Source organism: Morone saxatilis, unplaced genomic scaffold (assembly GCF_004916995.1).
Source record: "Morone saxatilis isolate NCDOM2014 unplaced genomic scaffold, NCSU_SB_2.0 Contig20, whole genome shotgun sequence".
In the NCBI taxonomy this organism is placed as follows: Eukaryota; Metazoa; Chordata; class Actinopteri; family Moronidae; genus Morone; species Morone saxatilis.
The window spans coordinates 9,017,960-9,032,224 of NW_023339763.1; the positions used below are offsets into that span (position 1 = coordinate 9,017,960).

General features: G+C 40.5%; 1 protein-coding gene across 1 annotated transcript in view; it reads right to left on the reverse strand.

Moving 5' to 3' along the window:
* sept8a (septin 8a) overlaps positions 1–14,265 on the reverse strand; it is a 30,625-nt gene that overhangs the window by 8,639 nt on the left and 7,721 nt on the right. Inside the window, exons 2-6 of the mRNA XM_035666194.1 lie at positions 12,528–12,642; positions 11,994–12,189; positions 9,220–9,406; positions 3,893–4,054; positions 2,385–2,481 (exon numbers count right to left, since the gene is read on the reverse strand). Of these exons, the coding sequence (XP_035522087.1) occupies positions 2,385–2,481; positions 3,893–4,054; positions 9,220–9,406; positions 11,994–12,189; positions 12,528–12,642 (757 nt within the window). The remainder of the gene's footprint in view (positions 1–2,384; positions 2,482–3,892; positions 4,055–9,219; positions 9,407–11,993; positions 12,190–12,527; positions 12,643–14,265) is intronic.

The following is a 14,265-nucleotide window of genomic DNA, read 5'->3' on the forward strand; positions in this document are numbered from 1 at the left end:
ACACACACACACACACAGAGCCTCCTTCAATTAGTCTTTTTATCAGTAGACAGTCCTCCCTCTGTCTTCCTTCAAGTCGATGGAAATTTCCCATGGCTGTTCGAGAGGTTACCATAACCCATCTATATGACATCTGGCATCTACAAACTGTTTCCACTGACACAGGCCTTCCTTTCAGCGTGCCAAGTGTAGTAAAACACTGAGACTTCTGTCCTCCTCTGCCCCTATCCTCAGATACTGTGACAAAGTGGTTGTGGTTGTATGAATGGTGAGCCATCAGTTTGCAAGCAGGCCTGACTAACAGCAAAGTAGTTTGTAGTATTACATCTCATCAGTCCAGATTTTTGTTGTTAGGCAGAAATGGACATGGTTCATAAGATAATTAGATGCAGACAATAACAAAACCAAAGAACAAAAAAAAAAAACTACAATACAGTGTATCGTTAGGTGTTTACACCCACAATGTCAGTTTCTTCTTCCTGTTAATTCATACAGAAGAACGACAAAATAAGGAATACATCATTTGAAATGAGTTTACAGTAAAGCCGAGATAACGTTTTGCAGCTGGCACTATTCTGTATAGTCAGGACTGGACTATAGCTTGATGGTGACTGATGGAGTCCAGAGGAATCTGTAACCCCAGAGACACACAGAAGGCTTTATAAATAACCATAGCATGTCCTCTGAGGGTTGGGGAATGAGAATGGTCAGTGGATAATGGAGAGAGGAAAGGAAGAGAGGGTGAGGACACAAGAGCAGTAAACTGAAGAAAGGAAGGAAGAGAGAGAGCTGGCCGAAGACCGAGAGAGAGAAAGGGCTTCTCTGAGAGTGTAACTCCCATCTGAGTTGTAATATTCTCACAGCACAACTCTTTGTGACATTATTAAATTAAAATGTTTACTCTAATTGACAAGGCACAGAGGAATGAGCTGTGGGAAACAAAGATCCCAAGATCCCTGACACGATAAGTCTCCATGGGCAACGCATGCACGCAGACACAAAGGCAGAGAAACATACAGTACATGCACACGAAGAAGGACATATAACACCATACACAACCGGCACGCACGGACTCACACTGGCGACTTCTTAAAACAATCTCTACCCACTCGGCCTTCATTTTGCAGTGTCACTCTGCATGAAGTCACACTCGCAGCTGCGGCTGGGCACTTGCGCATTAAGAGGGAGGGTTTAAATAAAGAGGCAAACTGTGGGGTGCCCTCGCCACGAGCAGAAAAACATCTTTTACAATGGACACGGACAGACGCCTTGCTGACTTATATTGTGTGCCATTTCCCCTAAGTGCAAAACATCCATAGGATTAAAATTGACATACGTAGGGAAGTTAAATTATATAAGTTTACTCCATTCTCCTGCATGTGTGCTTGATTAATCATTTAGTCTATGAAAGATCGAAAAGTAGTGAAAAGCACCCATGAAACACTCCCACAGGCCGAGGTGATGTCTTCAAATTGCTTGATTTCCTTTACTATCATATATGATAAAAAGAAATACCAGCAAATGTTTGTAATTCTTCTTTAAAAAAGACAGAAATTAATAATCAATTCTCAAAATAGCTGCACAGAGAACACAGCAAGGCTGCAGGGGCTGGAGAAAGACTGAGCCATGTACTTACTCAAGAATGATCCACCCATGACCACTTCCAGATTTCACATTTACAATTATTATAATTAATAATTAATCAATTTTGGCATAATAAAGACTGTACCACAGCTCAAGTGCTGATATTGTTCCTTTATGTGTTGAGAGGCCAATGAATGAATGCCAATATCTCATGATATAGCACTCCTCCCACATTTCCACATGTATTGCCCCTCATTTAATACTTGTAACCCAGCAACCTAAAAAACAGCTAGTGGACATACAAACTAATTAGGATCATCAGATTTATATAGGGCAAAAATGAATTACAACTATTTATCACAACAAATATCTTGGTTTTTTTAATTAACAAATTCTGTTTAGCTGTCGAACATAACAACTACTGTTCAAGGCATTTCTGTTGCTTCATTAGAGGCAAGGGAAGTCAGGACTGAAACCAAACAGAGATCAGCAAAATTCTCAACTGTTACTCGTGACTGGCAGGAAGTGACTGAGTTATCATTTTTTACATAGTTGTCCGACTGACTATGTTAATGAAACTGTGCTATCACACCAATAATATACTTGTGAATACTTGTGCCTATGATCGTAGCACCACTGTCACAGTTTGGCACTCTCTCTGTGTTATTGCTTAAAACATCCATTCTGTGGCAGTCTAGAGAAAAGAGGTAAACATCCACTGACCCCTTCATGTACTCACTGTTGTGTTCGCTCAAGAAGTCCCACCCATACAGATTAACTTGCTTGTAAATGGTTCTCACCTTGCACGACACCCCAGGGGTACTGTCTGGCCCTCACGGTTTTGTTCCCCACTTTGACCTCTTCCACGCTCCCAACCACAGCAAACGGCAGATGGGCCTGCACAGGAAAAGACATTAGAGTGTTAAAAAGGTCAAGAGGTCAGAAATGTAACAGGAGCCATTGCCAGGGAGTCCCAGCTCCTTCTTTCGTTCTGGGTTACACTTTCTTAAAGAGTTTTTTTTTTCCTAGTTTCAACACAGCAACCATTTCCCAAATTGAATTCCACTACACACAACTATGCTACATACACATAACGTATATTATTATACATTAACATAATGTATATTGAGGGTTTAATTTTAAATAAAACCTGTGCCACTGTGCCTGTTGTCTCCTTTATCTTTCACAATTAGACCACACCAGAGAGAAGTGTGACCATGTTGACATATGAGTTGCACCAGAGCTCTTTTAAGTTTAATATGTGGCTCAGCTGGGGCTCAGAGGACTATTTTGTTGCACACACTTTCCTATTGCTCTCATAGCTACTATGCCTTGTTTAGGGGCGACAGCAAAGGCAAAAAATATGCCCGATACGCAACCTCAAAAATTAGGTGGAGAGTTGAAACCAGCTGGCTGGTTGCAGCTCAGAGGAACAAGCTGGTGAGTGTGGGCGCTGATGTAACCGACTATGAATAGATGGGGATACTGTACAAGGACTGTGCCGGGGAGAACCAAATGCAGTCTTATTTATCCATGAGAGAATTTACTGTTTGTGCATTTGAACATGTGTGGGTGTGTGTTTGAGCCGTGTGATTATGCATCATCCCCACTATAAAATTGGAACTAAAAAGGCTGTAGAAATGTATCTGTACTTGCTGCCTGAGAAAAAGTGGATGTTCAATTATATCGCTATATGCATATTTTGTCAGTATTTGTATTTTTTGACAATGGAAAGCGTACAAATGGACATAGAGCCTATTTTATGAAAACATGTGCGGCCATCAAGTTCATAAATTATTTTTAATAATGGACAAAACTGAGGAATAGGGAACTGGTGCAATCAAACAGAGCTAGTGTTCATACAATATTGTGTAAAACTATGTTGTATATACTCCATGTAGCACATGCCCGGGGTGAGCTAGTATTTGCAAATATTTGTAGTGTTTTTCCCCTTATACAGTCACAGATTTGTGGGATTGCAAAGTGTTTTAATAAGAAGACATCATTACTTTTGAGCATGTGTTAAAAGCAATAAAATCGTGTTAACATATGCTGATGTTACCAGATGTGTAACACATGAGCTAGTTAAGACATGCTGTTACAAATCAGCAGGCACACAGATGTGTCAAAAGTCCTAGGAACAATGCTATCATTTCTATATTCACAAAACCTGTCTGCAACAAGGGAAGTTTGAGTATATCTTATTATCTACATTCAACACTTACAGTGCTAAAATTAAGGAAAGGTAAAAAGACAGAAGGACATGAGATTTCTTGAGTGTGTGTTGGAGTGTCACAAGATGACTTACGTTCATGGAGGCGTTGATCTCGCTGACTGCTTCATCATCCGTTGGAAACTGATATATCTGGACACCGTTGCTCACCAGCTCACTCATAATCTTTATTTTGAATTTATGGAGCTCACTCTTGGAGATTGTGTCAGCTTTTGCAATTATCGGTATTATATTGACCTGAGGAAAGGATGAGAAAAAGAAGGGAGGGGGGGATTGTACTCATTTAAACAATGATATTGAAAGTGTAGAACATTGTCTTTGCTTTGTGAGTCTGACAAAAGATGATACACATTCCTCTACTGAAAGCTGCTTTGTGTTAAAGCATTAGAGTATACATAGAGTATATTATGTAATGGTTTGGTTTAGGCTGGTCTGACATGCATCATCACTACAGGACAACAAAATGTGCCTCAGTATGATGAGAGAAGATGCACAGAGAATCAACCCAATGTTTCCAGAGAATTACGGATTAGAGCAATTAACTTCCCTTTGTCAGCGGGTCATAAACAAACACCGAGAATAAAGCTAAATTAAACATACTGATAGCTTGATTTAAAACATAAACCAAACTAAATACATTGCTAAATATGGCGGAAGAAGCAGACAAGACCATATGCAGCAAAACTGTACAATGAATAATCTCAGTCAGAACCCCGACAGATACATAAAACAAACAGTGATTATGAAAACAAACAAGGCTCCATCTCCAATCAGCAGCAGATGTGCAGAAATAAACACACAGTTTTTCTGCATTCCTCTGTACGGCTGCATAACCCAAATCACTAACCGGGAGGATGAGGAGGATCCCCACAGATTCCCTCATCAATTCCATAGTGTGCCTCAGAGCAAGAGCCAGAGCTTGTTAGGAGTCAAATTACAGGCTCATCGTACTTTATTGGATCATTAATTTACAGCAGGGTGGCCAGTATCATGTTTTAACTCTTACTTAATCACTATCCAGTGCTGACAACAGCCTTGTGTGGCCGCTGAAGCTGATGGGAGTGTCTTGTCATGGTCAGTGAGGAGGGAGGGGACAGTGATATTTGTTCACTTCCCACAACCGGTTTTTCCCAGCTGGCTAAAGAGTATTCCCAAATAGTTCTCATTGTTTGTTCTGAACAACTAGGAGCACCAGATGGGTAGCTGTAACCACATTAAAGCAGTTCACATGTAAAGTAAATTTGCACAGCCTAATATTTCTGTCACTTTTTGTTTTAATCTTACAGGGGTCAAATATCTGTATATGAATATACACGTATAGTGAGCCTTGTTTTTTAAGCCTATATGTATATACATTTTAGAAAATTGACACAATTAAATCCATTAAAACTATCGCTGGGTTACTTTGATGGTAAAAAAAAAAAAAAACTTTGACAAGTAATGATTCCCAGGCAAGTGCTGTATTTGTAGACATTTATTCACAGAAGACACAATAAGAAGAAGACCTCTGAGAGTACAAGTGACAGTAAACCTAAAAATAGGTGTATCATGACTGTGTGTTTAGATTTGACTGAGTTATGACTCAGAGAAGTGTGATTTTTAACACAGCTCCAACTGCTGACCATGCTGCCAAATGGGCCAAATCAGCAGGCCAAACGGGCCAAATCAGCAGGCCAAACTACGATAACCGACTTCTCAAGGTTTTTAGAACAAGCACTTGTACCACGCAGTATCTTTGCCTCAGGTCTCTCCATGAGTGAACCTCCATGTCAACTCACAGTTGAAAACCTTTGATCTGGTGCAAACGGGCAGATGAAATCTAACCAAAATTACTATAAACACCCAAGTTTCAGAAAAAATATAAGTAAAGATAAAAAAACATGTTCATTTGACTGATTATAGGGAAAATTATGAGACACTTAAGTAGGAAATATCAATCTTAGTTGACCTCTTCATCCTAATATTAGATAGTTAACTGCTAATGATTTCCTCCTATTGAAGAAAAACATGTTCATTTAAAACAAAGAACACATTCCCTCTTATCTCTCTTCCTGCCTTCATCTACCACGAACCACACGCACTCTGGTGGGCTTTCAACCATCCTTTTGTAGGGAGGGGTGATCCTTACCCCATTTACAAGAATAACACCATTGTCTCGCCTTGACAGCAAACTCTACAGTCTGAGAGGAAAGTTGTTTCTGGTCTGCCTCCCTGGTTTTTCCTGTGACAAGACTATCTGGCAGACATGATTGCTCTGTTCATTTATCTTTAGTTTCCAGATTAAAGTTAATGGTCACACACACAGGAACACCAATCATCTTGACGTGGATAGAACTGAGCAGATATCAAAACTGTGACTGTGGAACCTAATTTTACTCTGATGAAGATGAAGCCACTCTTGAAATACCTCTAATGGCAATGACAACAACAAATGTAATTCTTGATAACATGATGATGACTTGATGACATTCTATACTTACTTAACAGTAAATCAGTTCACTAAAAACTAACCCATTTGATGACAATAAGTTAAACAAAGTTATTTGTGATTGTCGGACTCAGCAGGTTTATTTTTTCTGGTTAACCTGTAGACATCTAGATATTATAGAAATAAAACTGCTAAATGTGCAAACGCTGACAGCGGTGGTGAGTAGCTGCTGCAAATATTTATTCTATATAGAAAGAGACCACTGCATAATCAATCCCATCAAGCCTGTGAAGCAAAACAGTGTCACATCCACACCGTGGTCACTCAACACTGGCTTGCTCTCAGATAAAACAGCGGCCATATTTCACATAGTGGAAAGATTGCTGGGACAGCGCCACTGAGGTCAGAGTGGTGTTCCCTGTGGCCACCCACTGGTGCACTCACAATGATGTAAATCATTTTGAATAGAAGCACCAACATTGCTGTTATTTTACACTTTGGACACTTTCTGTTTATACAAAACTGGAAAAGGCCTGCGAATAACCAAAAAGCCCATCAGAGCCACAGTGGAGTTTGGTTCATATGAGTAGATTGGGAGATTTAGGCGAGGCAAGCAGCTTTGCTTTCACTCATATTAGGACAGAGTATAGCAGGTAAGCTGCTGACCGCTTTGCTGTGGTTCATATACAGGGATAAAGATAATATATTTAGCTCAGGTGAGCTTGCTTCAAAAAGGAGTGGGTACAGAGAGTTGGCTGTGTATGTCGTGGTGGTTTGGATGGCACCAAGAGACAGTTGGCAATAGCAGGCTGCCAGGTTTTGATCACTCTGTTGGCTGGTCAACACAGCACAGAGGGTCAGTGGTCAACGCTGTCACTTCACAGCAAGAAAGGTACTGAATTTGGATCTTGGCCCTTTGTATGTAAAGTCCTCCCTTATTACTAGTGTCGATTTCCAGAACACTATTCTGTTTTCCTCAAAGAAAGAATTAAGAAAAACAAAAGTACTGCTGTTGCTCTTGACCATGACATTGGCCTTATACAGTTGGTCCTCAGATAAAACTTGGTGTCTTAAGTAGTAAGGATGGGTTAAATCAATTACAAAGTCTAAAAATAAATCAAAACACTCCTTTTATTGATTTACATTTAGTAGATTTAAACTTCATCAAGACGAACAAATCTTTGTTCTGAGGTCTTCATAAAACTATTAAATCTTCCATGAGTGTGACAGTTGGTATCCGGTCATTGTTTTGAATAGTATCAGGGGCGATCTGGCAGAGATGCGCGGCCGCGCGTTGATAGCTGGCAGAGGTAAGCCAGCAGGTTTCGGTCACAAGCTGACCATCTGCTTTGTTCTGGATTCATTATCATTGCATCACCAGACACAAGCAGGGCCAAACGCTGCCTCTTTGTCTTTCCTACAGAACAGCAGTGCTACCAGTATTAATATGTATGAGTTCCTCAAAGGTCATGGTGCTGTAAATCAATTTGACTCATGTACCAAAACTTTATTGACGAATGTTAAGATGTTGTGTCAGAATGTAAGTAAGCATATACGCACCACTGGAATCATTCAAGCAAATGTAAACACATTAATGGAAGTTTGTCATCTATATATATGATGCAGGTTTCTCAGTTTATGAGCTTGTAGAGATCCAAGATGTCAGTATAATCCTTCTCTGCATCAGGTCAAACAACAAAACAGAGTTCAAGACACAAACCTTCGCTTTTGCATTTTAACTGCCTCTTTCTCTGTCTTTCCTTCTCTTCTGGGATTTGTGAACATGTGCTTAGACATGTTTTGAGGATCTTTTTCCCTTCCAGAAATTCCACCCTTACCATACTTTGAAACCAAAATTTAAGATCAAAACCCACTGAATGGTTTCAGCTGTGTTTATCACTGAGGAGTTTTCAAAAACAATTTGATCAAAATGTCAGGTTGAATTAAATTGAAGTGTGGATGGTATCAAGCAGAAAGAAATCATCATTAGCAATACCTTATATGTGTAGAAATGACTCAAGACTAGATTAACTCAAGACTTACTCATAGACTCAAAAATTCAAGGAAAACCCCAGCAATGACCACTTAACTCCAAAGATTTCCCAAAAATGAAAATACAAATAATAAAATCTTGATAAACACAACATGGCTCCAACTTAGTTGTTAGAATTCACTTACTTGCCCTTTCGGACTGTTCTTCCCCACTAAACCTCACTCCCTCCCCTCTCCCCTTCTTTCACGGTCCAAGTGCTGTTGTGATGAGATTTTCTTTCCACCAGTTGTCTCATTGAGGCCAAGCCAGCGATTGTGTCTCCACTGAGCCGCACTCATCGGATGTATGGCAAAGCACAGATCAACTTACCAATCAATACGTGTAGTAAATACTCGCACAATAGTAATGAAAAAGCCACAAATCAATGTGGTTCTGAATGTGACTATTGACTAGTGTACGGCTGACCTGTAAACAACCGTTTCTGTATTACAGATGGCAATTCAGTAAATGGGACAGACATCCAACACAGCAAATCAAACATTTTCACTTGCAAAAACATGCAATATGTTGGCTTTTAAGAGTGAAACTATTCATATAGTGCCGGCCTTCCCAAAACTCGGGGCTGTTAAAGTCTAAACCTTCAACCTTTTCTATAGGAACGGCCAAAGAACTTCACCCCAAATAATGCAATGTGAACTTTTGCTTGAAATTCTATACGTTGAAATGTAAGTGTGCATTGTCATTGCAACGTTTTTCTTTTCACTTTATTCTTTTGGGACGTCCACACCCTAGCAAAAAGATCAGGGACCTCCACGTCTCAGTGAAAGGCACACCACTCACGGAGAAAGGGAGGTCAGATTTCAGCAAAACTGATAGCTATTCACAGACAATGGGACAGGCCTGCGAGTGTGTGCTTTTTGTGCGAAGGGGAAGGCCACAGCTTGTATATGGATGTGGTGTTTGTGTGTAAATTGTGCGTACCTTGCTGTCCAATTTCTTCATCGTTACAAGATCCAGGGACTTGAGGGAGTGTCCTGTCGGGGCGATGAAATAAAGGCAGATGTGAATCCTGGTGTCGTGGTAGTTAAACAGCGAGCGTTTGATCTTCAGCTCTTCCTGGAGATAGTTTTCAAATTGAGTGTCAATGTAGTCAACGATGGGCTTGTAACTGTGGAGACAGCCAAAGAGAAACTGTAAGGATTTATGTCTGTGGGCAAAAGCAGAAATATTTGTCTTCTTATTCATACACTGGTAATGAGTATAAAAGGAAATGTGGACTTGTCACTGGGGAAATGAACCAAGACAGTTGTGTTTTCAGTAACTGTGTGATCTGATTCTATGCCAAGATCTCAGCTTAGAGCTGTACAGCTTAGTGCTGCATGAAATTTGTGCTCGGCTTATGGGAGTCTGGTCGAAACAAATCACAGAGGCTGCAAAACGTCCTGTCCTTTCTCACAGAGCTGTGATGGCCTCCGCAGCCTACAGTTTCTCTAGTAAATCAAATAAATTAAGAATGTGGTAGGAAAGCTAAACAAACAAGACCAGAAAGATAAGGGAAATTTAACACAGGTCCATTTTTTTTGGCTGCGATAACAAAAAACTAACATTTTAGATACCACTGATTTTTCTGAAGCAGATTTGTCTAACTGACTAGAGCTTACAACTTATTCAAAAAAATATTTTTCTTGCAGAAACAACCCCAGATTTCTGCACTGGAAAATATTATCCACCAGTACAAATGAGGTAAATAAAATCATGTTTACAAACATGACATTAACACATTTCAACTACCATAGCTTGTGTTTCATGGAGAGTGTTTTCATTGGGATGCACATACTTAGTAGCAATGAGGAATCAAAACAAGTGCCAATGATTCTGCACTATTTCCTCACTGCAGTGATTGTCGAGTTAAATGTCAAAAAACATGAAATGTCCTTTATTAAAATCATTATGTTTTCTTTAATGCAGCAGTACGGTTCGTCTCTGCAAGCTATTTTTAATGTCTTTCAACCCCAAAATGGTTACCAGCCCGACAACGTTAGGTCATGAGACAGTTTGAAGATAATTTAAGCCACATTCTCTGCGAGCTTGTTTGCAACAATCTGCAGCTTTAATTCATTCAGTTCATTTGGAAGAGATGAGAACAAGACCATCAGAAGCCAGCCACATATTTAATAAACTACATCATAGCGGCCTGAAATGCAAGTTTCTCTCAAGGGAGGCTGTGGTTTATTAGCCACCACAGAAGTCTCACAATCGTAGTTTAGTTCTTGTGGTGCCACTTGACATTTTCAGACTACATATCTCTGCTATTTGGATAATTTGGTCATTTGGTTGCAATAATCTGTGTCTAAGAAATTTGTTCGCTTTTCATAATTCCACCAGCATCACCTCCAATTTAGGCCACAAAAATGTTTTAAACAGACATTGCTATGTTGCTATACTTGGACACTACATGACCACCTCAGCCTCATTGGTTACAGCTAGTGTTACTTCTGTTTTTACGTGTTTGAAAATGAGTCTGCTTTAGACCTTGCTTGTCTAATTCCCTATATCAGTCGCATCAGTAGATGTACAGACTTCTTCATCACGTCACACAGAACAAAAACATCGGATATAATGCAATACATTTTCAGCAGTAAGCAAGACAGTATGCGGAGTTCTTCTCGTTTGTACAATTTTTGTGTGAGAAATAAAGGAATCTTTTTCAGTGATAATCTTTCAATCTTATTTTGTTCTAAAAAAATCTAGAGACAATCATATGGTGAACCTGGTGAATATCAGTAACTGTTCGCACAAGTGTATCGTTACATCCTTAAAGGCTATACTTGTAATCTTGTCAAATTTTCAACAGCAAGTCTTCCCTCATCCTATTTTACAACCCAGTTAGCTAAAAAAATATATATTCTATATCCTCAGCAAGCACCATGTTTACAGTCATCTGTCCTCTCCCTTCACATCTATCTTCAATCTTCTCTGTGGAATGCACCAACTCTGACCTTTTGAGGCTCTCTGTGTGCATTTACAGTCTGTTGAAGAGTCTGTCCTTCGGCATGTTGGTTTATACAGCCTACAGAGAAAGCTGCTATCAAAGGGCGTGAGAGTGCTGCTTGCTGGCTTGGTCACAACAAGAACACTCCATTCCACAGCCGAATGTTTAAAAAAAAAAAAAAAAAAAAATCAACTATTTCCTCTTTATTGCTGTCCCACCTCGTCTTATTTCCATCCCACAGAGGAAACCGAAATGTGCAGAAAACCTGGACTGATATTAGTTTGTGTCTGTTTCTCTCATTTGTATCCCTGGCAACGTTGACCTAATTTGGGCATAACTATGGTGTTGTCATCTTGCAAATAGAAAAGGAGGTTTTGGATAAGGATTGTCAGGAAAATCTGTCGTTACAACAGTCAGGAGTCAAATGGAAAACGCTCTGAAGCTCCTCTGTTTCACGCATGTGCTCCAACTATCAGATGGATGGAATTTCACTCATAGGTCAATACAATAAGTAGTGTTTATCAGAGTACAGCAAGCTGTCCTGACGCAATAAATGGCACTGTTGGTAAGATTTACCAAGGTCTGGGACTCAGTTGTGGAATGTGAAAGACCAGATTCACACTGAAATGCAGTCAAAACAGATTATTTACATCCTGAATGCATCATGAAAAGGCCAATTTTAACCAAAAAGATGCAGATGTAGTATCTTTTGACCCGCACACCAGCATTAACCATCTTGTCACCGTCATTTCTCCATCCTCACCTATCCTCTTTGTTGATCTGATCACCGAAGCCAACCGTGTCAACAATCGTCAGTTTGAGGTGGACGTTGCTTTCTTGCAGGTCGTATGTTCGCGGCCGCAGATAGACCCCGTTCTGATAATGGCTCGCCTCTTCGTTCTCGAACATGGTATTGAAGAGGGTGTTCATTAACGTTGACTTGCCGATACCAGTCTCCCCTGTGGATGGTAGGAAGTAAGAGAGAGAGAGAGTTAAACTACTTGGTCACTGGGGAGCGATTCATCAGCTTTCCGACATGAGGTTTTTATTGCAGCAACACAAGTGGGAGGCATTTCTTTCATGTCAGGAAAAACAACAGATTGTTGCTGTTTTGTTGTAGTTAAACATGTTGTTTTGAGGAAAATAAATCAAGTCAAGATTGAGGGGAAATGTTCAGTAGTTATGGCATGGCCTGTCACGTCCGTGAGTTGCTAATTGTACAACAAGACAGAGTTCTTGTTGTACACACACACAGTCTGTCATGCACTTTGCACACACGCTGTCACTTGGTACTCACCTACACAGAGAATGTTAAAACAAAATCCCTGTGTGACCGATTTACTGACCAGTTGGTCAGGGAGGCTGTCAAATCCAACATGTCCGCCCAAACTCAGGTTACGCTTCTCTTCATTCTGACGAGACACAAGCAAAACAAAACAAAAACATTAAAAGCCTGGCTGCATGAGAGGAAAACACACATGGGGAAGACATTAGACAGAGGTAGGAAGAGCTGGTTGCTGAAGCCTTCACATGCCTATGCAAATGAACATCAGAGAGCCTCTGTATGTTCTGCAGATGCAAAACCAATCGCCTAACATTATGACTTAGGTAATCGGGGCCTACAGTGAGGATGAGCTTTATGAACAATCCCTCACAAGCATGATGAACTAAATACATTTCCACACCCAGAGAAGGTGCACCTTATAAGAAGCAGCCGGAGAAATGAATGAAAAACTCATTCAGAGATTGAATACGGAGTATGAATAATGAGAATATCCCCAATTGGGAATATACTCTAAGTTACTAGTTGTGAATTAAGCAGTTATTTGGAATATTTACATCAAGAACATCAACATTTCAAAGCTACTGCTTCATTACTTTGGCACTGATGGATGAATACATGATAAACGATTTCTCTTAACTTACCCCCATATTCATTTTTGTTTTTTCAGTACAATAAAATTGAGCACAGCAAACAAAACAAAAACACGATGTCCACTCAACACTGCTAAAGTAAATCACTGCAGAGACCGTGCACAACCACTCTGTGATCAATGTGCATTTTGGAGAGAGCACCCTGGACCTAAAAGCACAAAGATTACCGATACACGACAGCAAGACAGGCAGACAAAACTATTGGGCTGTAAGCGTTTTCACCTTTGATCTCCCTTATCTCACCCGTCGTGTCTGAAGGTGAGACAGTCAGTGAGAAGAGAGAAGTGTTAGCGCCGTAGAGGAGGGGGAAACAGACAGCACCTTGAGATGAATGGGGCCACCCGAGCTCGTCTGGCTCAGCCACGAAGGACTGCATATTTGAAGGCTGATGTCACCGAACACAAGGCAGCCTGAGTGCAGAGCAGAGCTGAGCTGAGCTGAACGCAACCCCGGCTGTACGAAACGCAGACGTGGAGACGGGCTCTGCATACCTACACAGACGGGTTATAAACCTGACTGAACTGCACAATAAAATATGAGCACTGAGTATGTGTGTGTGTGTGCAAGTATGAGGGGAAAGAGAAATGGGGCTTAATGTATCAAGCAACACCGCTGGAGTAAGCTGACGTGAGCTGAGCTAGGCGATACTGAGCTGAGCTGCAGCGCGCTGGGAGTTTATTACATTACATTCACACTCGTGTTCGAAAATCAATACAAGCGGTAAATATGCGTTAAGTGTTTTTAAATGCGATGTTCTTCAGCCCACTGAGGAAATGTGTTTGATGGCGAGCCAGGTAGCAGCAAAAACTTGCCTTAACTGTTACTGTTGTGTTCATAGAGGTGTCCATATGAACACTGTAACACGCTGTAATCCTTTCTCCTGTTCATACGACACCCAAATAATATTAAAGGACCAGTGTGGAGGATTTAGTGGCATCTAATTGCATGAAATTGCAGATTGTAACTCATTTAAAAGTGCTGACGTGTGTATTTGATGACCTGGGAGCGAGAACGGGCTGTGAAGTGAGCGTAAAAGGAGAAACCGTGATGGCGAAACTCGTGAAGAATGCAAAAGCCCCTATCTACAGCCAGTGTTTAGT